Source organism: Sphaeramia orbicularis, chromosome 19 (genome assembly GCF_902148855.1).
Source record: "Sphaeramia orbicularis chromosome 19, fSphaOr1.1, whole genome shotgun sequence".
Classification (NCBI taxonomy): domain Eukaryota; kingdom Metazoa; phylum Chordata; class Actinopteri; order Kurtiformes; family Apogonidae; genus Sphaeramia; species Sphaeramia orbicularis.
The window spans coordinates 22,836,629-22,864,615 of NC_043975.1; the positions used below are offsets into that span (position 1 = coordinate 22,836,629).

The 27,987-nt window shown below is 36.6% G+C and overlaps 1 protein-coding gene across 4 annotated transcripts in view; it reads left to right on the top strand.

The window, feature by feature from the left end:
* The window catches only part of sdk2b (sidekick cell adhesion molecule 2b), a 922,804-nt gene that overhangs the window by 673,207 nt on the left and 221,610 nt on the right, over positions 1-27,987 (top strand). For all 4 annotated transcript variants that reach the window (XM_030121445.1, XM_030121446.1, XM_030121447.1 and 1 more), the window contains exon 4: positions 5,396-5,543. In XM_030121445.1, coding sequence (XP_029977305.1) covers positions 5,396-5,543 — 148 coding nt within the window. The remainder of the gene's footprint in view (positions 1-5,395; positions 5,544-27,987) is intronic.

The window sequence follows — 27,987 nt, forward strand, 5'->3', positions numbered from 1 at the left end:
CATTCTGGGTGTTATCAACCCGGACAGCTGTTCCACTCAGCGTTCTCATTAGATTGATATTGTTGCCGTGGTTGTTTTTAACTTTGCTTCATTTAAATATGACCGCTGCTTATTGCGTTTTCTCTCTTTTGTCAACAACATCTGTCGTTTCTTGGTGAAAATGGGACTCGGATGCGCCGTGCTTCCGCAAGTTTCCGGGCTCCGATTCCTAAAGCCCTCGGCTCCCTTGTCTTGTTAACGAGCTATTACAGACGCACCGCCGAGGTGTCTGGAGTGTTGTCACGTCAAATCCGCCTCCGCCGCTGCTGCCGCTGCCGTTACGGCCACCCAAATGCCCATTATCCCGCCCTCCCAGGGTACACCGGGTTCATTGGCTTCCCCTTGTTCCGGCGACATTTGAGTGGATGTGACATGCCGATGTACCTGACTGAACAATGCAGCCAACCACGCGTAAGAGACACGGAAGGAGACGAGAGGAGGGCAAACCGGGCCTAACAGTCCCACCAGTCCACTTCTTCACTATTGGGGTGGGGGTGGGGGGGGCATATTGCACCGCTGTACACTCTCAAAAATAGAGGTACAAGATCGGAACATTTATGTACCTATAAGTCCATTTTTTAAGAATGTTCTCTCAAAAGTACACTGTAAGACCGGATAGTTGAGTTCACTGAAAAAATCTCAGGTAACTCGTTGCCTTAAAAAATGTAAGTAATGAGTAATGAAAACTTGAGTGTATTAAACTTAAATGCTTGATTTGAAGGGAATTACTATTTTAAGTACAACACACTAAATACCAAGTTAATTTAACTTAAAATTTGTTGCAGTGTCAATTGCTTTGTATAATCATTCGACTTAATATCATCAGGTCATTTCACTCAATCACAAGTTCATTTAAATTGAAATCTTTTGCAATATAAAGAAAGTGCTTTGTATAATTATTCAACTTAATATATTAAAGCGTGGATGAAAGTTAGCTAAGTATCATTCACCAGTACAGGAAGTGTATTTAATTTGATAAAGCATAAAGATTTCTGTTGATCAGAAAGAATTTTAGATGAACAAGAAAGCTGTTATGTGGCCTATGGCTCTTACTCATGGTGCAGGTCTACAAAAATACAAAAACAAACACAAAAAGGCACATTAAGGCACATGAAGTCAAAATTAACACTAACAGCACAACCCCGCTGAACCCCTGCACATAAAAATAACACATTTTCAACAACATGCCCAATACCCACAATGCAACGCGGAGATAAAAAGGTGTGGTCATGACTAAAACTTAGTGCCTTAAATCCATTCAACTTAAACTTTTTCGTACTTTCAATTATATCTACAAATTAGTAGAATATACTTAACATTTTATGGCAATGTCATAAAACTGAAATCATTTAAGTAAATTGTAATTAAAGCATTTTAGTAAATACAACTTCTGGGCTTACAGTGTACAATATTGGTCTTTAGGAGGCCAGAATTGCACCTTTAGACTATGACAAAGGGTCCAAAGTTATATAATGTACAAATTTGTACTATAAGGTACCCTGCAGCATTAAAAAAATGTGTAGACCATGAGAATAGGCTATAGGCTAGGAGAACTGAACAGTAGGCCTAATTATAGTTCAAACATTAGGCTTAGCGCATTATTTATTATATATCATACTGTAATTACTCTATATTATATTTAATAATAATTTGCGTTTTAATAGCCCAATTAGCTCAATGATAATAACCTAATAATTTATTTAGCTTATTAGAACCTCTGATTATTGCCACAATCTGTTTTATCAAGTTTTCATTCACACCTCCATGTCTTGATGTCATTGCTTGCCTATGCCGTTTTTTTTTTTTTTTTTTTTTTTTTTTCTATTAGGCCTCCAGTTCAAACTTAAAACATCATGGCATTACACTGATCTACAAGTAAAATGCTTCCAGAATAAAAGTAGTTAAACTTCACCAAATTTGAGTCACTAATAAAGAAAAATTAAATCAAAAGCACTAGTTGGTTGTAGTTTCTAAGATACAGTCTTGGGCCAAAACGCAAAATTTTGAGAATTAATGAGAGAATGGGTTTTATTCAAAAGGAGTGTTTGTCTCAGAGTTAGCACATCCACCTCAAAACGGTGTCTGCACATTACAATACAGTCACTTTTCTGGTTCTTTGTAGCACACCATCATATATACTGAAAACATGAGCTAACCACCACTTTTGTAATTTGTTTTCTGATTCATCTTATTAAAGTATGTAAGATTTTGCACATTTAATGTCTGAAGCAGATATTTTCTAAGAAATTGTAGAGCAGTGTTATCAACTATTTGAGAGTTTTCTTTCTACAAGGGTTGGACAAAATAATGGAAACACCTTAAAAAAATCAACAAAATATAATTTAATATGGTGTAGGTCCGCCTTTTGCGGCAATTACAGCCTCAATTCTCCGATGTATTGATTCATACAACTTGTGAATTGTTTCCAAAGGAATTTTAAGCCATTCTTCAGTTAGAATACCCTCCAACTCTTTTAGAGACGATGGCGGTGGAAATCGACGTCTTACTTGAATCTCTAAAACTGACCATAAATGCTCGATAATGTTGAGGTCTGGGGACTGTGCCGGCCATACGAGATGCTCAACTTCATTAGAATGTTCCTCATGCCATTCTTTAACAATTCTAGCTGTATGGATTGGGGCATTATCATCTTGAGGTGAAGGTGTTTCCATTATTTTGTCCAACCCCTGTATGTAAAGTACTTAAAGGTGGGGTCTGAGATGTTTTTCCGGAGCATTTTTTATTATATTCCTTAAAATCCCCTTCACACCCCGATTACAACTACTTAATTAAATGCTCTAACACAAAAATTTAAAAAATCAGTCACCTGTGGAACGGGCAGAACTGAAAAAAACACCATCCAATCATTTTGAGCGCCCACTTGAAATGATTGAACAGTGATATGTCTATCAAACTCAACCCCCCCCCGCACGTACCCCTCTTCGCCTTCCCAGAGGCTTGAGCGCTTATACAAGAAGCATAGCCAGAGCTTGGCTATATTAGTTCTATTAGGATGGAAAGTTCACCTGCAAACTGTTTTGTCACTAACACAAACCAGTAGGAAATGTAACGTTAGTCACATAGGTCTGAACTGGGGCTGTTCTGGAAGAGCGGGGGTGTTAGAGGAAACTGAATGAGGTATGCATGGATACGTGAGCCGGAGCCTCAGCTGGGGCCGTAGTCGGGGTAGGAGCCCAAGGCGTACGGGAGCAAAGCAGGGGATGGAGCCTCAGCCGGTGTCGGAGACGGTTTAGCCCAGGGGTCAGCAACCCTGGTCCTAGAGAGCCACTATCCTGCATGTTTTAGATGTTTCCCTCTTCCAGCACACCTGATGGTCATTATCAGGCTTCTGCAGAGCTTGATGATAGGCTGATCATTTGAATCAGGTGTGTTGGAAGAGGGATCCATCTAAAACATGCAGGATAGTGGCTCTCTAGGACCAGGGTTGCTGACCCCTGGTTTAGCCGGACCACACCGGACTGTAGATGGCGTCGGAGCCCAACCCGGGTCCGGAGCAGCAGCCGGCGAATTGTTGCTGTGCAGCGCTCGTGAACTCTCGGCAACAAGCATTGCGCGTGCCACTACTCTGGAGGCGTGGCTTCGGAGGGACGTCTGAAGAAAGGGGTTTGGACTTTTGAACTGAGTATTTTCAAAATGTAGCTAGCTCGAACCGTTCTTCGAAGATCTCAGACCCCACCTTAAAAGTACAAAAATGGACCATTTCGAAAGGGTACTGAAATGTCTCTGAAAAAAGTCCACCCCCAGCGACAAGCATTTGTACCCTTTTAAGTACAAGCTGGTACCTCTGTTTTCGAGAGTGTAGCCAGCTGATTCCTCGTGCATCTCTTCACTCCAACTCCATTTTTGCCTTCATCACCGTGTTTGCTTTTATTGTTGTTTTCCTTCCTCTCCGTAGACTACGTCTGTTGTCTGGCCGCCACTGCTTTCTATTTATTTTCTGGCTTCTACCCCACTGTTATTCTCTTTCTTTTTATTCCCACCTCTTCCCATTTCCATAATTCTCCCCCTCCCTACTCCCCCATCATCAGCTCGTGAAGGGGTACAAACCAAGATGTGGAGTGAAAGGAGAATTAAGGACACCTGCAGAAGAGACAGAAAAAAAAAAAAAAGACGAAGAAAGAGAGGAAGAGATGGCGAGATCTCCTTTGCAAGCTGTTCCATTGAGGCGGCACAATTAGGATTGCAGAGACACACCTCAGAGAAAGGGAAACATGCCGAGGCATTAGAGATTAGGCAAGGGGAGGAGGACATCACATTGCCGAAACTGCAGATCAAAGTCAGGGGATTTGCACACTTCCCAGATTTTCATTTAAACTAAGCACCACAGCTGCACTGCAAAGCCAGATTACCTTTTTTATTCTCTTTGAAAGAGAGCAAGAGAGAGAAAAACTAAGATTACCATCGATGCACAGCCACTCCAACATCCCTAGTTCAAAGCGCTGTACCTTGATCCCGACATATTCAAGGATATTATTATTTCTAAACTGCGTTACGACTTAATTGAGTGTTTGATATACCGGTCAGATCATTCCGGCAGAATCTCCTCCTTCATTGTTTTTTTTTTTTTTTTTTGAAGCTACAGATATATGAAGAACGAAACCTTATGTATTCAGCCGTCTCTCCATCAGAACAGAAGCCTGCATTTTTTCTCCCAGACAGCAGCAGAAGAAGAATATGCTTGTTACGGCAGCCCTATAGAGGATTACAGCCAGCCGATGTGATTGCATCAGAGAATTGCACGGCTGAAATCGAAACAACAATCAAAGTTTGATGTGAAATTTATTGAAAATTCTTTACCCGCCCATAGATCTCACTTAAAAACACAGCGGGTATAGAGTAGAAATATTAGCGCTGTGTTTTTGTCAGCTCTTAAGATATAATGAGGCGGGGGAATAAATAACCTTTATAACAAATGAAATGTATTCAGAGATAATAGAATAGCGGTAGCATTGGCCATCCACCATACTGAGTAATGCACACATTTAGAGTGTGATCAAGATTGATTATCCTGGATGTATCCACACAGGAGGATACAGAATATGAATATGAGTCAATTTCGCGTCCCTTCTGTGTCCCTCTGTGAGTCATTACATCTTGGTTCCCTCTAGCCTTTCTTGATGTACTGTTGAAACCATGGCAACAACAATGCGCTGTCCATCAATGTGACTCGATATAACATTTTAGAACACAAAGCAGATGGCGAAAGCAAAAAGTCAAATGATAGAAAGAAAGGGATAATATGTGCCTCTGGCTTTAATCTACCCCCTTTTCTTTTCTAGCTTGTTTTCTTATTTTTCTTTTTTCATCTTGTGTTGTTTGTCCTACTTTTCCACAGTTATGGGCAGTTTTGAAGAGGGCGAACGGATCCAGTCAGTCTCTCAGGGTGAGGGTGCGGTTATCCCAGCGCCACGCATTCGCAGCTTCCCGCAGCCACAAGTCACTTGGTTTCGAGATGGCCGCAAGATTCCACCCAGCAGTCGAATGTAAGTGGCCTCTAGTCTTTGTGTTAATTGCTTGTGTTTGTTCCTGCTGAGTCTTTCTTGGGCTTTGTCTTTGATGTTGGGAATACTTTTTTTGGTTCCTTTTATGTAGTTGGGGATCTTTTAGGCCCTGTTTAGAGCTTGCATTAGCATCTGTCCCGGGAAATCTGGTCATACAGGGTGACACAAAAAAAACAGGAACTTTTTAACAATCCAATAAAACCAAGAGTGACGGAAGAAAAATATTTTATTCATAGTAATTGAAACCTTAAAACATGCCATTTAAGAAACAATGATGGAATTTTCATTTTTTAAAAATTACTTCCTGTAGATGGCGTCCTCCTGTACGAATGCATTCTTGAAATCTGCTGTTGAGATTCCTCATTGACCGCTGCAACATCTCAGCTGGGATACTGTGAATTTCATCCTGAATTCTCTGTTTTAACTCATCCAGAGTTCTTGGTCGAGTCGTGTACACTTTACTCTTGAGATAGCCCCACATGAAAAAATCACAAACGGACAAATCTGGAGATCTAGGGGGCCAGGGAACATTACCGAATCTTGAGATCACACGGTTACCGAACAATTCTCGCACAGTCGCCAGTGGTTACTAAAATAGGGGTGTGTTTACTTGCTCAAGGTCACTGTCTCGCAGTGCTGCCACTTGCTCATGTCTGCCAATACGCACTTCAAAAATTCCCGTTTTTTTGGTAACCATTGGCGGCTGTGCGAGAATTGTTTGGTAACCGTGTGATCTCAAGATTTGGTAATGTTCCCTGGCCCCCTAGATCGCCAGATTTGTCCGTTTGTGATTTTTTTTTACACTAAACAACAACAAGAAGGTAGTTTTATTACATTGGGTTACAAAAAAATGTTTTTTGCAAGTTGTCTAGGTTTTTTCAACTGAATTAGGACCATTTTGCACCGCTAAATCCAAAAATGACATCTGTTTTTCTCAATCAGGTCAGGTTTTTTTGCTCATTTGATTTTGAAAAATTTGATCTTCTCACAAAATTGATTACATTTTTGTGACTTTATCAGTTGATTTTTTTATATAGTTCTCACCCAAAATGGGTTTTAAGAGAAAAAAAATCATTTTCTAACAGGATTCCTGTTAGGTACAATGGTGTATTCACCGCAGATGTAGCAGAATACGTCAGGCTTATTTTTGCAAGATCTTCTAGTCGAAGCCATTTCATTCACCTGTAATATTAAAAAAAACATTAATCATAAATTGGCAAAAGTAAAATCTTCAGAACTCGTTTATTGCAAGAAATATGAAAGAATTTTGTATCATATGATGTGAAAATGCCCATAAATGTAAGCAAAAATGTTAAAAAGCCAATATGTAGCATAGTTCAGAAAGTCGACCTGATTGAGCAAAATTAATGTGATTTTTGGATTCAGCACACCAAAATGATCCTAAATTAGCTCAAAAAACTTAAACAATAAATTTGTTGTTGACCAGTGTAATATACATTATATTGACTAAATGTCATTTACAATTGATGTCTTTTTGCAACATAGTATAGCAAACTATTACATGATCAAAAAAAAAAAAAAAAATTAGCAAAAAAAAAAAAAAAAAGTCTCTGTTTTGAATGTCTGGGGTCGCCAGAAATTTGTGATGTTAAAATGGGGTCACGAGGTAAAAAAGGTTGGAAACTACTGATGTAACGAGTGAAATGAGGCAGAAAATACTACGTTCTTTCACCTTTGAGCAGGGCATTTAATAAAAATAGCAAACAAACATTAAAAATCCAACCTCTTCCACTTGAAATGAATATGTGTGTTATGTTTTGGGTGATAGATGAACATCTTTATTTGCATATCGAGTGGGATTTTCAGCTCTGATTGGAGGGGATCACTCAATTTACATCTGGCGCTGCTTTTTAATGCCAGGTGTGAATAGGTTTACTTCCAGCTGAACACGTGTTTGTGTAGCTCACGTGCGAACAGGCCCTTAATGCATTGAGCGTTTTTTTTTTTTTTTCTTTATATATATATATATATATATATATATATATATATCTGTCACTTGTAATTCATCTTCTGCTATGTTTGTGCAGAGGAGTTTGAAGAGTTGCAGAAGAAGGAATAGGACCGAAAGTAGCTCTAGCGCTTTGTGAAATGACCATTTTAAAGCAACACCTTAACCTGCCATTTTTATACCAGCATCCCTGTGTCCCCTTTCTCTTTTTTCCACACCTCTGTCTCTCTCAATTTTTGGTCCCATAATGAGAGGTAGTGTGTAGTGGGTTTTCTCAGGCCTGCTACGTATGTGTTTGTCAGTCAGCAGCAGTATTCACGCAGCACAGTCTGCCTGGTGCTAGAGAATCCCAAAGCCTCAAATAGAACAGTTTTGTTTTGTCACTGTCTTCATTTAAAACAGGTCTACTGGGAACATGGAGGGGTGTCAAACTCATTTTAGTTCAGGGGCCACATACAACCTAATATGATATAAAGTGGGCCTGACCAGTAAAATAATATAAATAGTAGGAAAAGAACTTGTAAATTATGTCAACTCCAAAGTTTTTTTCTCTGTTTTTGAGTGAAAAAAGTCAAATTCCATAATGAAAATCCTTACATCTACAAACCGCACTTAAAAGTTATGACTGTGTGTGACATCAACAAATTACAGATTGCCTTATTTGTCCATAAAATTGTCAATAACAGCTCATGTTTACCTAATCAATACAAAAGCTTCTTCCGTTTCAACTCAGACATTCATCACCACAGTACAAGACAGCGGAATCTACTAAGACCGATTCCGACAAAATCCAATCAGAAACAATTTACCGTACTGTATAGGGGCCCCATCATATGGAACAATTGAAGCCAGTCGCAGCAAACCTGTGTGTTCTTACCCAGATTCAAAATAACTCTTAAAATTTGATTTCATAGAACACCCAAGCACTACTTTCACCTGATCTGTTTGTTTTCCTTGATCCAATTGCCATTTTTCTTAGTTAGATATACAGGGTGGGGAAGCAAAATTTACAATATTTTGAGGCAGGGGTTGGAAGACAGTGTATGACCAATTAGTTTATTGAAAGTCATGAGAATTTATTTGCCACAAGAAAATTTACATAATAGAAAATGTTTTTATTCTATGTGTCCTCCTTCTTTCTCAATAACTGCCTTCACACGCTTCCTGAAACTTGCGCAAGTGTTCCTCAAATATTGGGGTGACAACTTCTCCCATTCTTCTTTAATAGTATCTTCCAGACTTTCTGGTAATAGTTTTGCTCATAGTCATTCTCTTCTTTCCATTATAAACAGTCTTTATGGACACTCCAACTATTTTTGAAATCTCCTTTGGTGTGACGAGTGCATTCAGCAAATCACACACTCTTTGACGTTTGCTTTCCTGATTACTCATATGGGCAAAAGTTTCTGAAAAGGTATGGATAATAGTGTTAGGTATGATTATGACATCAATATATGTTTGGTTTCAAAACAATTGATGTAGTGCCTGCTGAGAAAAAACAACTAACTAGAAGCACTCGGAGAGCGCAGACCTCCGCCAAGGCTGATCAGTGCCCCCCCCCCCCCCCCCCGTGGGCCCCCCCACGCCAAAGAGGTTATGTTTTTGCCAGGGTTTCTATGTTTGTTTGTCTGTCTGTCTGTTTGTCTGTCCGTTAGTGTGCAACATAACTCAAAAAGTTATGGACAGATTTTGATGAAATTTTGTGGTCTGCGCCCCCCCCCTTGGGCCCCCCCACCCCCGATCACCACCAAAATTTAATCATTTCTTCCTTATCCCATTTCCAACAAACCCTGAAAATTTCATCAAAATCTGTCCATAACTTTTTGAGTTATGTTGCACACTAACGGACAGACAAACAGACAGACAGACAGACAAACAAACAAACAAACCCTGGCAAAAACATAACCTCCTTGGCGGAGGTAAATATTCATTGTAAATTTTGCTTCCCCACCCTGTAATGTTTATTATACTCAGTGCCAATGAAAACACAACACTTGAAGATTCTTCTATTTTTTTAAATCGATGAGGATTTTTATTCCTTAAGCGCTTTGGAATTAATCATAGGTCATTTCTATACAGTAAAAATTAAAAAAATCACATCCAAATTTGTTGACAAAAAATAAGAATAAAGAAAGAAACTCAAGGACCCCCAAAACCAAAAGTCACAAAGCGGTCCCGGAGGTGCTGCAGCTCAATGTAGCGATCCTGCTGTGGCGTGGTCACACGTGCTCGTCCAGGGCGAGGTCTGTCTGCAGTTGAGCCAGTTTCTTCATGCCTCTGTTGCATCCTGACTATGGTGGACACATTGCATCCAAAACAGCGCGCCACCTGCCGAGCAGAGATTCCCGCCTCCAGGAGCCCCATAGCATGGCATCTGTGGTCACCTGTCAGTCTGGGCATCGCTGAGTTATTGCAAATAATTTTGGTGCTTTTCAGCTTGCCTTTATATACAGAACATGACCACTCCTTAACTGACCACAGTTCCTTAAGTTGAGCAGTTCATTGCTGAACAATGAGAAAAACAAGTCTTATGAATGCAGACAAGTTCATTCAAGCGTGACAATAGCTCAACCCGTCTCAGGTTGTTAAGAAATTGTCTGGGATTATCTTATACAGGTGAAACTTAAACATATTGATGCAGCTCAGGAACAATAAAACACATTCAAGTGTTGCGTTTTCATTGGCACTGAGTATAACTTATTAATTTTATTCTAAATTTCGTTTCATAGTTTTGTCGATTCTTATTTATTTCCACGTGCACTGCTCACGCTGTTTATAGTTTCTGTGTTATACTTGTTTTTGACTTATTTCCTTCATTTAGGTAATTTTTTTTGCTTATGATTGTTTATCATTACTAGACATTGCAAATACTTTCTTTATTTCAAGTTTTTGGGGAGGCCCATGATAAACCACTTTGGTTTTTGGCTTGTCTTTTTGGCATGTCTTTTATTGTTATTATTATTATGTTTTATTGTTTTGTATACATGCGAATGAACAATAAACAATAAACAACATAACATGAACAAATATGAACCTGAAAATTCTCAAGAAAAATAAGTGCTATTTTAATAATATGACGCCTCGTTTATCATTTATACATATGCATCATAACTTACAGATCACAGTGGATCTACAAATACACAAAACATTTAGTAAGAGGCAGGATATTGGTACAATTCCACATACTTCTCTTAAGAAATTTCAGGTTATTCAAATTTTTTGTGAAAGGCTAGTCTGTAAATGTAAACATTTTTGTGTAATTTTACTTTTTTTACACTACAACAAAGAGAAAAATTTGTCGTTTTTATTATTTATAGTTTATTATGATAGTATTTTACTGATCTGACCCACTTGAGATTGAATTGACCTAAAATGATTCTAACATCCTTGATTGTTAATATCGTCCATGTGATTTCTGCATTTCACAAATTCATCCCAGGGGCCAGATTGGACTCTTTGGTGGGCCGGTTTTGGCCCCCGGGCCACATTTTTGACACCTGTGCTCTATTGGCTTTATTCTATGGCCCAACCAGCCAGCAATGGCCACTGTGTTGCTTCAGTGTCTTTAGCATGCAATTATAAAATTTGGAAATAAACTTTTCTCACCAAACATGTTAGCATATTTTATTGTTTTTAAAAGTAAAGCTTTTCAACGTGATATCATGAATTGTGTACATATAACACGCCACTTTTAATTGGCGTGTTATCTGTATGCATTATAAGCTTTCCGCATGTATGTCAAATACAACGCGATTAGCGGATAGGAGTTAGGGTTAGGGTTAGCGGTTACGAATACGTAAACTAAAGATCTTGGCATACATTGACACGCGATCAAATGGCGTTGAATAACACACGAAAGGATGAAAATGCATACGTACAGCACGCTGTAGTACAGATTGTATTAAATGGAAGATGAATGTGTGACTTTGGCTAGCTCTAAAATGTCACATGACCACCATAAATCATATATCAAGAACCAAAATCGAGAAGAAGAAGAGGAAATGTAATGTTATAAGTTGTTTGCTTAATTGTTGCATTACAAGTTGTTTTGTGAGAAGAGTCTTTTTATTTTTGCAAGTCTAAGTTGTTATATTCTGTATCTTGTATTTTTATTTTAGGTGTACTGAACAGTCAGGTTTGGTTCGTGTGTCGAGTGTGGTTACACCTGCATGTGTTGAACTTAGAAAATAGGTTGGGTGCAACAAAAAAGATAAAATTTTACAGCTTTAGAAAGTAATTGTGGTAAAGACAGTCGAGCAGAAAAACCAGATTATGAATTTAGTGATTTTTTGTTGTCAAGAAATGCTAGCTTAATTGTGCAGGTGTTAAGCAAGACACGCTTTCTGAAACTCTTTGTGGTTAAGCTATGCAGTTGGTTTGATTGACAGGCGTCCAGGGCACTTGTTAAACTCAGGTGACCTTTCAAATATGGTTTTTCCTGGAATTAACCTACGTAAAGTGATTTGACGTATGTCGGTGATGGGCTTGTCTGCAACAATTGTTTTAACCAATCATATTGTACATGTGGAATAAATGTAACCAAATATGGGAATAACGATGGGAAGTCTTCTAAGAGTCACAAAAAGAAGCTTCTTATAAGAGACGAATAGTGTGTTTGATGCTAGACTAATTGATAACAGACTTCTTTCTTTTTTGTAACTTTTTCTATTTTTGCCTGAAGCAATAAATCAAGCTTTGTATTAACTTTTTAAAACCTCAAACTTTCTTTTTTGTGAATTCTTCATTTCTCCTGGTTTGGTCCTTCCATCGGAAACATAACTGGGGAGTTAATTTAAATTATGTGACACCCCCCCCCCGCCTCTCTGGTACGCAGCCTAAATGGAGTAGTCCGGAGACTCCGATGGTCAGGGACTTTGCAAACATGTAGACGTTGCCTAGGGCACAGCAAAGTCAATTTTCCGGTGTATAAATATAGAAGATATTGAAGGCAATAATCCATTTAACTAATATTATTGTGTTTTTTTTTTAAATAATTGTGCTACATGTCACAACGCCAAATGCCATAAAAACTGGCGTGACATACACCGCAAATTTATGAAATCAGTGTGAGCTTTTTAAACCAAGTTTGATGGATTTTTGCTTAGGGTTATGATTGGGGCTAGGCTTAGTATGTAATAAGAGAAGTAGGGCAAGAACAAGGCTTTGAGGTAAGTTATTAATTAAGTTTCAACCAAAAGGTCATCAGTGTAGCCTCTTAAGCCCGGTTGTCCCCGGTACTTGGGTCAGCCACAGTTCTGTCTTTGTTACTATGGTAATGCTCCACGACACATTCTATACATCTGCATAACCACAAAAACGTCAGCTATAAGCTCAACAAAACCGAAGTTGGATTCCAACACCAGGAACCTTTCGGTGTGGAGTTGGCATGTTCTCCCCACGTTTGTGTGGGTTCTCTCTGGGTGCTCCGACTTATTCCAACCATTTAAAACACGCACTAATTGGTTATGTGAACGTGATTGGTTGTTTGTCTCCAGGTCGTTATTGAAAATGAGAATCAATCAAATAAATAGAAGTTAACCCTGTAAAGCCTGAACCATTAAATCATTGACAGAAAATTCCAGGTCTTTGAAACTGGAGCCTTTATTGGTCCTTCTGAACAACCAAAAAATGTGTTTTTCCAAATATCAAATTGCATGTATGACTTTCAGTTTTGTATCATATTTGATACATCAGGCCTCAATGCTCAAATATTCTTATTTTTGAACAAACAAAAACATAATATAACACAAACACGACAGACAGACAGACTCCGACACAACTTTGCAGATATTTTAGGCGTTTATTGTTCTCAGTATGATATCGAGCCTCTGGAAATGTAACTTGAAACAGTAAAAAATGAATGTGAGATCAAAGTGGAGTGATAAATAAATATCTAGAATGTCTAGAATTCTTTAAAATAATTGCTCTGAACAGCTCATTTTGCCATTTACAGCATTTTCAGGGTTGTTTGTATTAAAGGCCTGCATTGAATGGAATGAAGAGTGTTTGCGTTTTCTGACCTCATTCTTTCTAAGCCATTGTAAAATGATCTGAAACTTAACCCTGTAAAGCCTATGGAATTAAATCATTGACAGAAAATTCCAGTTCTTTGAAACTGGAGCCTTTATTGGTCCTTCTGAACAACCAAAAAAATCATTTTTTCAAATATCCATTTCCATGTATGAGTTCTAATTTTGTATCATATTTGATACACTGGGTCTTAATCCTCAAATATTATTATTTTTGAACAAACAGAAACATAATATAACATAAACACGTCTAACAAATTGGTAATTCCTTTTCAAAATTGGCAAAGTTCGGCCTCCTTTCTCATTAATGACAATCTTGTAGTGTCACTGGAAAGGCCTCTGGTGAACAAACTCCTCCCCACTGGTGGATTATCTGTGTATTGCATGTATCTAATTATATACATCAGGTTTTTCAAGACACAAAATACCACATTGATCATGAAGAGGGCTTCAAAACGCATGTATCACATAGGGTTAAAAAATGCTCTAATGATTATATGCAGATGAAGTGGAATATGCCCTTGATCAGGGGTGTCAAACATGCGGCCCGGGGGCCAAATGCCACCCGCCTAAAGGTCCAATTCGGCCCCTGGGATGTTTTTGCCAAGTGCAAAAATTCCACAGTATTGAATTGAATTAAGCAAAAAAAATGTAGCTTGAATTAAGGAAAAAATCTTGAATTAAGCAAAAAAAAAAAATCTTCAATCAAGCAAAAAAATCTTCAATTAAGTTTAAAAAAATCTTCAATTAAGCGAAAAAAATCTCAAATTTAGCAAGAAATCTTCAATTAAGCAAAAAAAAATATTCAATTAAGTAAAAAAAATCTTGAATTAAGCCCAAAAAAAATCTTGAATTAAGACAAAAAAAATATTCAATTAAGTAAAAAAAAAAAACTCTTGAATTAAGCCCAAAAAAAAATCTTCAATTAAGACAAAAAAAATCTTCAATTAATTAAAAAAAAAAATTGAATTAAGACAAAAAAAAATCTTCAATTAAGTAAAAAAAAAAAATCTTGAATTAAGCCAAAAAAATCTAGAATTAACAACATATTTTTTTTTATCTTTGTTTTAGTGCAAAAAATAACATTAAATTATAAAATTATTTACATTTACAAACTATCCTGTAACAATAAAATCTGAATAAACCTGAACAAATATGAACAACCTGAAATGTCTAAAGAAAATTAAACACAATTTGAACTATTTTCCGCCTGTCCCTCAGTGTTTAGTGTCTTTGTAGATCCGATCCATAATACACATATAGAAATGATAAGCTGAGGAATAATATTGTTAAAACTGCAGTAAATTTTGTTACGTTTTTTAATTTTAATTTAAATTTCAGTTGTTTTATTTATTTATTTATTTATTATTTTGGATAGTTTATAAAAGTAAGTATTTTCATAATTTAATGTTTGTTTGTTTTTTTTTGTTTTGGTTTTTTTTAACTAAAACAAAGACAAAAATTTCATTATTTTTAGGTTATTATGTTATTATTTTTCTGCTTCGGCCCATTTCAGATCAAATTTAGCTGAATATGGCCCCTGAACTAAAATGAGTTTGACACCCCTGCGCTAGATGAAAGCAAATTTATTTATTTATTGCACCCGAATTTGTGCAGTTAAGATATTAAGTCATATTAGAGAAATCAAAGTGCAAATATCTGATGAGGCGTCAGATGTCATTTATTACTTATTACAAACCCTTAATTGATTGTTTGCACATTTTAAGTAGCGCTAGGAGCTTGTAATGCCCTGAAAGCTGTACACTGTCTACCTCCTACCAAGGTGACACTGGTTTTGGTACAAATGTTTGCGCTTAAGTGCATTGGTTAGTGCGCGCATGTCTCGGTGTGTATGTGTGCGCGTTTAAAGGCACTTATCCCCATCTCATCACATCTGCATTTCTTCGCAGTGGGAGGTGACCTTGCCCTCGGTTAGAGTGAATCTTTCTTATCAGCTCCTCATCTTCAGTAATCATACCCTGACCTAGAATGACAATGAGACAAGGGCCCAGACTGATTGAGAATCTGAAGGCCACGGTTTTGCGGTGGGTTGGAATGACACTTGATTTGCTCTGTCTTGATGTGGATATTTGGTTTATTTTTGGGAAGTAGATGGGCTAGAAGAAAATCAAACAAAATCAAAAGGTGTGTCATGTTAATATGCTCACTTTCCACTGCCACCCACCGATCCAAAGTAATCCAAAGCCAGTTCGATAGCTAAGTTGTTTGGTTGGGACAAAAAGGAAACAAAAATCTGTCTTTTAACCCTCCGGTATCCCGTCCAACAAGGCCCTTACTAAGCACCACGTCAATGATTAACAGCAACATCGGTTAATTTGCATTATTATTTTTGCCGCTAGGTCAAATGTACAATAATAGTAGCATCTGTCACCAAGTGTGCGTAAAATGTACACCTATAAATCAAAGTATTAAACATTATATATTGATTTATTTTTTCTGCTCTAATTTGATTTGATTTTTTTAAAATAAAGGTCAGCCCTAATCATACATATCAAATAATCATTCATTTTAGATTTTTTTAACCCTTTAAACCAGGGGTGTCAAACTCATTTTAGTTCAGGGTCACATTCAGCTAAATTTGATCTGAAGTGGGCCGAACCAGTAAAATAATAACATAATAATATATAAATAATGTCAACTCCAAACTTTTCTCTGTTTTAGAGCGATAAAAGTAAATTTACATTTTGAAAAGGCTTACATCTACAAACTATCATTTCAAAAGATGTGAATAACATGAACAAACTGAAAAAAATAAGTGTAATTTTAACAATATTATGCCTCAATTTATCATTTATACATGTACATTGTAACTTACAGATCACAGTGGATCTACAAACACACAGAACATTTAATAACAGGCAGAGTATTGTTAAAATTGTATTTACTTCTCTTAAGACATTTCAGGTTGTTCATATTTGTTCAGGTTTTTTACGAAATTATACTTTGTTTTAGTGTAAATACATGAAAATATTTACGTTTACAAAGAGAAAAATTTGGAGTTGTCATTATTTATATGTTATTATGATAGTATTTGACTGAATCCTGCCCACTGGAGATTGAATTGGTCTGAATGTGGAACCTGAACTAAAAGGATTGTTAATGTCTTTTTTTTTTTTTTTTTTTTTTAATCTAATTTTTGCGTTTTACAAATTCATCCCAAGGGCCGGACTGGACCCTTTGGTGGGCCGGATTTGGCCCCCGGGCCACATGTTTGACACCTGTGCTTTAAACAATCTCTTTTCATCATGATGTCACTACATTTTTTGATGCAAAAAACACAAAATATGTTGTTGTTTTTTTTAAATACTACATAAAAATTGGATTACATATTATTTGATTTTTGCAGCCTGGCATATGTCAATGATTAACAGCAATATTAACAACGTTAATAAATTAATTTAGACCCTCACCTCTCAAATGAAGCCCACATATCAGTAAAAGCATGATTTATGCTTTAATGGCTTACGGATCAAAAACAGTGGTTATAATGGAAGAAATAGTGCGTTTTAGGCACACTTGGGAGACAGATGCTAGTCTTGTAATTTTCTTTTGTTTACAATGTGCACATTTTAGTTGGTGAGCAGAATTTTAAAGATCATACACAAATGAACAACTTTTGAATTCTAACCTTATTTAAATTGTGAAAAATAATTTGAAGTTTTTTAACACAAAGTGCAAAGTGTGCCTAAAAAGATACCAGAGGGTTAAAGTAAAATTGTAGGTGTGAAACCCCCATTGAGACCTGGCAATTGAATCTCAATCTTGGTCTGGATTAAATGAAACCCTGAATCACTGATTTCTATTGTAAAACTTTTTTTTTTTTTTTTTTTTGTATAGTTCAGATTTTTTGCAGTCACAGGAAGTTATGGCAGGAAATTCTCATTGATTAAAGAGAAGAAGGAGAAGAAGAAGAAAAATAACTATAAGATGGAGAAAAAAAAAATGAGCCACCGTAACTCAAGGAGAGAAGAAAGAAAAAAATACGGTCGAAGAAGTCATGGGTATTAAACTGGAAAAACCCATAAATGTGCCAAAACTTTAAATGTACCTTCTGAAAGGATGAAAGCGCAAGGACTTGAGAGAACAATCGAGCAATGCCACCTCGATTTGAGAATTACACTTGAAGTTGATGTTGCTGATAACAGTGCTGTGGTAGTATAACAGACCTTTTTCCACTGCAGACATTTGGACTTAGCAGAGCTGTTAGTGATAACATAACCACGGCCCTGCCCCGTCAATGTATTTACCCCATGAGGTCATTCAAGTGAGCCAGCATGGACAGTTTCAAGGCCTGGACCTGATGCACTGAAATGAGAGAGATATTTTTAATGATCCCTTAAAGCAGGGGTGTCACAGTCATTTTAGTTCAGGGGCCACATTCAGCCCAGTTTGATCTAAAGTGGGCCGGACCAGTGAAATAATAACAGATTAACCTATAAATAATGACAACTCCAAATTTTTGTCTTTGTTTTAGTGTAAAAAAAACCCCAATAAATTATGAAAATACTTACTTTTATAAACTATTCAAAGAAAAAAAACTGTAAAAACTGAAATTTAAATTAAAAAATGTAAGAAAATTTAGTGCAGTTTTAACAATATTATGCCTCAACTTATCATTTCTACATGTGCGTTATGGATCGGATCTACAAAGACACTAAACACTGAGTAACAGGCAGAAAATTGTTAAAATTGTGCTTCATTTTCTTTAGACATTTCAAGTTGTTCATATTTGTTCAGGTTATTCACATTTTATTGTTACAGGATAGGTTGTAAATGTAAATATGTTCATAATTTCATATTTTTTTGCACTAAAACAAAGAAAAAAATTGAAGTTGTTAGCTCCATTTTTTTTTGTTTTTTTGCTTAATTCAAGATTGTTTTTACCTAAATGAAGTTTTTTTTTTCTTTGGCTTAATTGAAGATATTTTTTAATTAATTGAAGGATTTTTTTTGTCTTAATTCAAGATTTTTTGGTAAATTTGAGATTTTTTTTGCTTAATTGAAGATTGTTTTAGTTAATTGAAGGGTTTTTTTGGCTTAATTCAAGATTTTCTACTCAATTGAAGATTTTTTTTTTTTTTAACTTAATTCAATTTTTTCCTTAATTCAAGCTTTTTTTTTTTTTTTTTTTTTTGCATAGTTCAGATTTTTTGCACAGTCACAGGAAGTTATGGCAGGAAATTCTCATTGATTAAAGAGAAGAAAGAGAAGAAGAAAAATAACTGTAAGATGGAGAAAAAAAAAAATGAGCCACCGTAACTCAAGGAGAGAAGAAAGAAAAAAATACGGTCGAAGAAGTCATGGGTATTAAACTGGAAAAACCTATAAATGTGCCAAAACTTTAAATGTACCTTCTGAAAGGATGAAAGCGCAAGGACTTGAGAGAACAATCGAGCAATGCCACCTCGATTTGAGAATTACACTTGAAGTTGATGTTGCTGATAACAGTGCTGTGGTAGTATAACAGACCTTTTTCCACTGCAGACATTTGGACTTAGCAGAGCTGTTAGTGATAACATAACCACGGCCCTGCCCCGTCAATGTATTTACCCCATGAGGTCATTCAAGTGAGCCAGCATGGACAGTTTCAAGGCCTGGACCTGATGCACTGAAATGAGAGAGATATTTTTAATGATCCCTTAAAGCAGGGGTGTCACAGTCATTTTAGTTCAGGGGCCACATTCAGCCCAGTTTGATCTAAAGTGGGCCGGACCAGTGAAATAATAACAGATTAACCTATAAATAATGACAACTCCAAATTTTTGTCTTTGTTTTAGTGTAAAAAAAACCCCAATAAATTATGAAAATACTTACTTTTATAAACTATTCAAAGAAAAAAAACTGTAAAAACTGAAATTGAAATTAAAAAATGTAAGAAAATTTAGTGCAGTTTTAACAATATTATGCCTCAACTTATCATTTCTACATGTGCGTTATGGATCGGATCTACAAAGACACTAAACACTGAGTAACAGGCAGAAAATTGTTAAAATTGTGCTTCATTTTCTTTAGACATTTCAAGTTGTTCATATTTGTTCAGGTTATTCACATTTTATTGTAACAGGATAGGTTGTAAATGTAAATATGTTCATAATTTCATATTTTTTTGCACTAAAACAAAGAAAAAAATTGAAGTTGTTAGCTCCATTTTTTTTTGTTTTTTTGCTTAATTCAAGATTGTTTTTACCTAAATGAAGTTTTTTTTTCTGTGGCTTAATTGAAGATATTTTTTAATTAATTGAAGGATTTTTTTTGTCTTAATTCAAGATTTTTTGGTAAATTTGAGATTTTTTTTGCTTAATTGAAGATTGTTTTAGTTAATTGAAGGGTTTTTTTTGGCTTAATTCAAGATTTTCTACTCAATTGAAGATTTTTTTTTTTTTTAACTTAATTCAATTTTTTCCTTAATTCAAGCTTTTTTTTTTTTTTTTTTTTTTTTTTTTTTTTTTTGCATAGTTCAGATTTTTTGCACAGTCACAGGAAGTTATGGCAGGAAATTCTCATTGATTAAAGAGAAGAAAGAGAAGAAGAAAAATAACTGTAAGATGGAGAAAAAAAAAAAAGAGCCACCGTAACTCAAGGAGAGAAGAAAGAAAAAAATACGGTCGAAGAAGTCATGGGTATTAAACTGGAAAAACCTATAAATGTGCCAAAACTTTAAATGTACCTTCTGAAAGGATGAAAGCGCAAGGACTTGAGAGAACAATCGAGCAATGCCACCTCGATTTGAGAATTACACTTGAAGTTGATGTTGCTGATAACAGTGCTGTGGTAGTATAACAGACCTTTTTCCACTGCAGACATTTGGACTTAGCAGAGCTGTTAGTGATAACATAACCACGGCCCTGCCCCGTCAATGTATTTACCCCATGAGGTCATTCAAGTGAGCCAGCATGGACAGTTTCAAGGCCTGGACCTGATGCACTGAAATGAGAGAGATATTTTTAATGATCCCTTAAAGCAGGGGTGTCACAGTCATTTTAGTTCAGGGGCCACATTCAGCCCAGTTTGATCTAAAGTGGGCCGGACCAGTGAAATAATAACAGATTAACCTATAAATAATGACAACTCCAAATTTTTGTCTTTGTTTTAGTGTAAAAAAAAACCCAATAAATTATGAAAATACTTACTTTTATAAACTATTCAAAGAAAAAAAACTGTAAAAACTGAAATTTAAATTAAAAAATGTAAGAAAATTTAGTGCAGTTTTAACAATATTATGCCTCAACTTATCATTTCTACATGTGCGTTATGGATCGGATCTACAAAGACACTAAACACTGAGTAACAGGCAGAAAAATTGTTAAAATTGTGCTTCATTTTCTTTAGACATTTCAAGTTGTTCATGTTTGTTCAGGTTATTCACATTTTATTGTAACAGGATAGGTTGTAAATGTAAATATGTTCATAATTTCATATTTTTTTGCACTAAAACAAAGAAAAAAATTGAAGTTGTTAGCTCCAATTTTTTTTTTTTTTTTTTTTTTGCTTAATTGAAGGTTTTTTACTCAATTGATTTTTTTTTTTTTTTGCTTAATTCAAGATTGTTTTTACCTAAATGAAGTTTTTTTCTTTTTTTGGCTTAATTGAAGATTTTTGTACTTAATTGAAGGATTTTTTTTTGTCTTAATTCAAGATTTTTTGGTAAATTTGAGATTTTTTTTTGCTTAATTGAAGATTGTTTTAGTTAATTGAAGATTTTTTTTGGCTTAATTCAAGATTTTCTACTCAATTGAAGATTTTTTTTTTTTTAACTTAATTAAATTTTTTCCTTAATTCAAGCTCTTTTTTTTTTTTTTTTGCCTAATTCAATTCAAGACTGTGGAATTTTTGCACTTGGCAAAAACATCCCAGGGGCCGGATTGGAACCTTTGGTGGGCCAGATTTGGTCCCTGGACCGCATGTTTGAGACCCCTGCCTTAAAGAGTCAATATGTATAATTTTACTAACAAAATTACCTACCCTGTGTATAAATATCAAACTTTTTACTTTATTAAGTGAGTGATAGTCTGTGGATACATAGCAATGATTTGTTGGTGGTTTTGGTAGTTGTAGGTTTGTTCTGGTTTGCTGTTGAAAGGTTGGAACATCAATTCTATTTTAAAAGAAAATTTCTGCAACAAAAATGTCTATTATAGTGTAATCAAAATGATTATGTTCATTTTCTCAATTGATTTATTGCTTTGTGTTATTGTAAATATATATATAAGTGGGTTAACAAAGCAAAGGAAGTGGAATTAATTTAATTATTAGTTTATAATAAAGGGGTGGGAGTTTAAAAGTTATACTTCTTCTCACTCCTTTTCGAGCTCCGAAAAATTTTGTTGGACCATGTTGTATAGTTCTTTGTTATCTGATGATTCTACGTGCTCGAAATGAAACTAAACTAACTAACTAACACCAAAATGACAAACCAATCAGTGTCACGTATAAGGAAATACAGCCCAAGTATATGGCGATGACCAGACCATATGTGAAACTGTGAAATGCAAACTACCTGGACCAAACTACCCTTGGTTTGACTTCCAGTTGTTAAAAGGTTAGTATTAGTTGCTGTATTTTGTTGCCGCACCTCAGTTGTTGACCGACCTAAGTCTGATGGCCTCAGTTTCAATGGGTGAATTACATTTTATAATATTTGTAGAGATGATTCTCATAAAAGAAAAAAAAAATTAATTTGAAAGTTGGATGACCGCCCATTGAAGATTTCACAGACTTGGAGGTTTCAGCGTTAGTTTAAAATCTCTCTTTCAGCCCTCACAGAGTTTTGTCCTATTCATCTCTTGTGTCGATGCCCTCTCTTTTACCTCTCTGTCTCTCTTTGTTGTCTCAATTATAGGCTACCCACAGTCTGTACTTTGCTTCTCTTCATTCTCATTTATTCGCCTCTAGCTCAGAGAATGCTAATTTTCACACACCACCAAGGTCACTGTGTGCAAATGAGCACCAATGATAACAGACGGCCTTTTTTTATTGAAAATCATTTAATTGAATTTGATTAATGCCACTAGCGTTGACTCTGTAGAGGCATCAAAGTCTCACTAGTGGGCAGTCCATGGTGTGCAGTAGACGGAGATCTGTCCTAAACCGTAAATGTTTACATTAACGCAGCCTCTTTGGTGGGCCGAGTGCTGTAGAGCCAGTACCAGCTGTGTGGTCTGTCTAAACATTTCACAAAAGACTTACTGTATATGCGAGTTATTTTTGCAGCTTTGAGACCAGTTGTTCCTTTGGTAAGATCTTGTAAGAGACAACTGTATATAAATACAGGGTGCGATTTGTTGGGGGGGATATGGGGGATCAACCCCCCTTCTGGTTTTTACATCCCTACTTTAGCTCAATTAATTTCATCTTTGGAGGGGACAACCAACAAATGGAAATAACAGGCAGGTTGTGACAGTTTTCTTACACCTATATGCTACATGACTGGCATTAACGTTCACCTGAACCAAACTGTCGGCAGTCTCAGAATTCGCAAACGTCCCCATGTACTGGGGCACCGTAAAGGGTGGAGTACCTGTGTGTCCAGTGGATACCAAAGTTATTATCGTTAACGAAAACTAACAAAATGATGAAAACTAGAATTGTAAAAACATTTCCGTTAACTGAAATAAATAAAAACTATAATTAAAAGAAAAAAAAAAAAACGATAACTAACTGAAACTGTATTGTGTACTTATAAAACTAACTAAAACGTATGAAAATTATGGATAAAATTCCCTTCGTTTTCATCTTTGTCAATGTCGGATTCATATGAAATCCATTTATTTCCCTCAAGCAGTTTTAGCTAGCAGCACCATATGATATTTAATGGTCCGTCACTTGTCATCACTTGTGGTTTCCAGTCGTCTTCTGGTCCCCACTCTACCTGGAAACATGGAAACTAAAGTTGGGAGAAAGCAGCAGAGTCCTGTCTGGGATTTATGTGAAACGACGGAGAGGAAGAGAAAAGATATTAAAAAAACTAAAGTAAAACTAAGCATTTAGACAAAAAACGAAAACTAATAAAAACAAGAAAAGCACTCGAACTGCCCCCCCCCAATCACCACCAAAATTTACTGTAAATTCTGGACTATAGACCGCACCTGAATATAAGCCGCAGACCCTAATTTTAGAAAGAAAATCCATTTTGTACACGTATAAGCCACGCCGGTTTATAAGCCGCGGGTGTCCACCAGTGGTGATTTCTCATAGACTGCCAGAGAAGCCCGGCTTCCCCTATCATTACGAAAATTAAATGGTTAAATATGTTTGGTTGTGTTGACATTTCATTGACTACACGTGTTAAAACAGGTTCATCTCACAGATGAGTTCGTTCAGAATCAGCTTTATCACAAATCATCAGACTCCATGTTGTTCACTTCTCATACATTCCCGTTGCGCTGTTTCCTCATACGATCTATGGTCAGTGCATTTCCCCGTTGAAGCCTGGCTTCTATGGGAGTCTATGGGACCGAGTGGAACCTGTTTTTTCATTGCATCAAAACTGGACGGTAATTGGATAAAGGTTTTCTTTGAGTTCAAATGAAATTATTCCCTGTATGTAAATGGGTCTGATATGTGTGAGCTTGCTGTCATATCTATAGGTTGATTTGTTGTTAATATGATGATTTAAAAACAAAAGACAAAAAACGAGGCAATAAAAGGATAGTAATAAAAGCACATTTAATCTTTCTTTTTTTTTTTGTCAGTGGACTTATCAGAGTTTCCGTTGGATTCGTGCCGATACGGGATTGACTTGCTTTTGCGCCGGCTGTGGATTCACAGACTTAAAATGACTTGAAAGTCACTTGAAAGTGAACAAATTTTTGTTTTTCGTTATAGTAGGACTTTTAATTTATTTTTAAAATATAAAGATTAAAAACAAGTAATTACGTCTGTTGTAATATCATTTTCATTTAACATTACGCATGACGTGCGCATTAATTCTGAAATGCTTTAAATTTATGACGGTCTCTGGAGAGATTTATTGGGTGTTTTCATTCAGAGTTTTGTTTTGTATATTTGTGAAACAATATTAACATTTGAAGGTTTACTATTTTCCTTAAAAGTTCCCCTTTTGTGTGTGTTAATATTAACTTTATAAAGGTTAAGTTGTTAATGTTATCCATTCCTACATACCTGGTAACACTAGACAGATTCTTCCCTGGGGTGTGGCAGGCAATACGGGAAAATCGTCGTATAAGACGCGTCGGAGTATAAGCCGCAGTGTTTAAAGCGTGGGAAAAAAGTAGCGGCTTATAGTCCGGAATTTACAGTAATGATTTCTTCCTTGTGCCAGTATCAACATTTTCTGAACATTTCATAAAAATCTATCCCTAACTTTTTGAGATATCTTGCTAACAAACACGCACACATGCACGCAAACACACAAAACAAAGTGATCACAATACCTACTGGCGGAGGTAACTAGCAAACCTGCTCTAAAAACTAATTAAAACTAACTGAATTAGAGAAAAGAAAGACAAAACTAAATAAAACTAAACCTTCATGAAAAATCCAAAACTATTGAAACCTTGGTGGATACAGGTTAGAAGTTGGGAAAATTTCATGCAAGATCCGCTGTATAATAGAGGAATAGAACCCAGGAGTTGGACGTTGTAAGTATGTAAAAGTTCGTTAGTTCCGTTAGTTATGGACAGCACCCCCCATATATAATTGCTGCCCCCCACTGCTCCAACAAAAAAAAAAAAAAAAACTAAAAAACACCTTGTATATATATATAGAACATGGTCACAGACTTTTCTTTAATGTACATTCATCTTTGCTTTACAGTCCCTTCTTTCTGTCTCTGCCTTCTGGACCCCTGCTTCTCCTATCCCTCCTCAGGTGTCATAACTTTAATTTTCAGGCTCTCCGGGGGGTCTGCCTTGCTGCTTCGCTCTACGCTCCCTTTAATCACACACAAGAGAAGGAAACGGCAGCCGTACTGTACACCACGAACAACTGTTACGTAGTCATCACCTTCAACCACTGCAAATAAAATTCACGTTTACCGCTTCTCTTACGTCTATTCTCGCGTTTTGTTTGCGTCGTGAGCGATTGACCTGCGACGTACATCAAAACCGTGGGGGTTTAGCATCTTCAGATTACGTGAAAGCCGTGGGTGTTTTTGTCTTGTCTTATTCTTGTGTGAATTTCCCAGCAGTGGTTGGACGGTAGCAGCTCGAAAAGTCACTCCTGGGAGACGGCGGTTGATTGCGAGGACTTTTTTTTTTTTTTTTTGTCGTCGATGAACTGTGACTCAAGCCTTGTTCGCACTTATATGCATCTCAGATGATTTGATGACGAGTTGGGGGGGCTTAAAATATGCAGAAAGGTGCGATTACAGTAACAACCGTGTGACATATCGGGACTCGGTTGTTCCACACTGAGAAATGGTCAAGAATATGTGTAAACCAGAGCTGTGAACGTGTAAAGATGCACATAAACTTTGTGAAATCTCCATTTTTACATCCCCCGCTGCCAGTTTTCCCTGGCAAGGCTGTGTCTCGCTGCGCTCTGTCACTGCTCTGTTTTTGCCATGTGGCCTGTGCAGCTGTTGTTCTTGGCGTAGACAAAGACTCTTGCACTGTCTTTCGCAGTAAAAACCACAAATGTGAGGATTCACTTTTTTGCAGTCGTTCCTTTTATAGTCTTTGCTACGCCGTTCTTGTCGATTCTCAAGTGGCCCACGTTTTGGATCGGTGTACAGGCACCGGTCCAGCTGCTTTCCGATGGATCGAGGGCCTTACCCCTTTTGTTGTGCTGTGATATAAAGCACAATGCAAGCAGGAAAAGAACTTATTTAGCGCTAACAGTCATTATTCTTCCTTTATTGAATGGGAATGCATTTGGCAGAGTCGTTTCCATTCAGCTGATGTGATTTGTTGTGTTATTTTGAAGACTTAATGTGGTGTATAATAAGAGGCTCCTTCGGTAAACACATTTGCCAGGTCTTGTAGAGCTCCGGGCTAGAAGGTGAGGCTGCCGCTGGTGCCTGACCTCATACTATTTCACCCTGGACGATAACTTACTAGCCAGGACCTGATTTTCCTCTCCCAGAAACTTTCCATTGATGTACGGGCATGGATTTATCCGCCTCACGCTGAAAACAACCTTGTAGAAGTGTTGGTTAAGACAGAACACAGAGGAGTCTGACCTGGAGGAGTCAGTGGGAGGACATCCCTGACACACACATCGCAATTCCCATGAGTAATTCCGCTGTAGCTACTGATCAATTAATGGCCCCTGCCTGTGATGCTGGGTCTTGTCAGTCTGTTATAGATTCCCCATTAGTCAAGAGGCCAAGGGAATTGGCAAGTCCTTCTTTTGCATTTCCCTAAGACCACCTAACAACATCCTTAATGAACCTAACAACCTGTAGATCAGAAAAAGTAAACGAAACTAGCTAAACTAACTCCCATTATCCATTAACGTGTTCATTATTTCCCAAGTAAATCAAATAATCACGTCATCAATCAAGTCAAAAATACAGGGTGACACAAAAAAAAAAAACGGGAACTTTTTAACAATCCAATAAAACCAAGAGTGATGGAAGAAAAATATTTTATTCAAAGTAATTGAAACCTTAAAACATGCCATTTAAGAAACAATGATGGAATTTTCATTTTTTAAAAATTACTTCCTGTAGATGGCGTCCTCCTGTACGAATGCATTCTTGAAATCTGCTGTTGAGATTCCTCATTGATCGCTGCAAAACATCTCAGCTGGGATACTGTGAATTTCATCCTGAATTCTCTGTTTGAACTCATCCAGAGTTCTTGGTCGAGTCGTGTACACTTTACTCTTGAGATAGCCCCACAAGAAAAAAATCACAAACGGACAAATCTGGCGATCTAGGGGGCGATCACGGTTACCGAACAATTCTTGCACAGCCGCCAATGGTTACTAAAATGGGGGTGTAATGGCAAAATTACTTATATCCATATATATTTATATAATTTTCATATACTTCATATATCATATAGGTTTCTAACTCTATTTCAGATATATTCATGTCACTGTGTATTATAGAGCAGTTTTGACCTCTTTTGTATTGTGTCCAGAGTAGAAGGCCAAACCAACATTTCTCACAGGGGTCTTATCTCTAAGTTCCTGACACTAACCAAAACACTTTCCACACATCATAATTTTCTCATGGGAGAAAGAAGACGACAGGGTGATTTGTATTTTTGGGTTCAGACCATCTCAGTCTTTTGTCTGGGTGGTATCTGTTTCTATGGAGCTCCAAATAAAGGGATTTCTTTGACACTGAACGTTTGAATTTATCCTTCTTTATTGAATACGAATTAGTAGAGTAATATTTTTTCCATAACAGGGGTGTGTTTACTTGCTCAAGGTCACTGTCTCACAGTGCTGCCACTTGCTCCTGTCTGCCAATACGCACTTCAAAAATTCCCGTTTT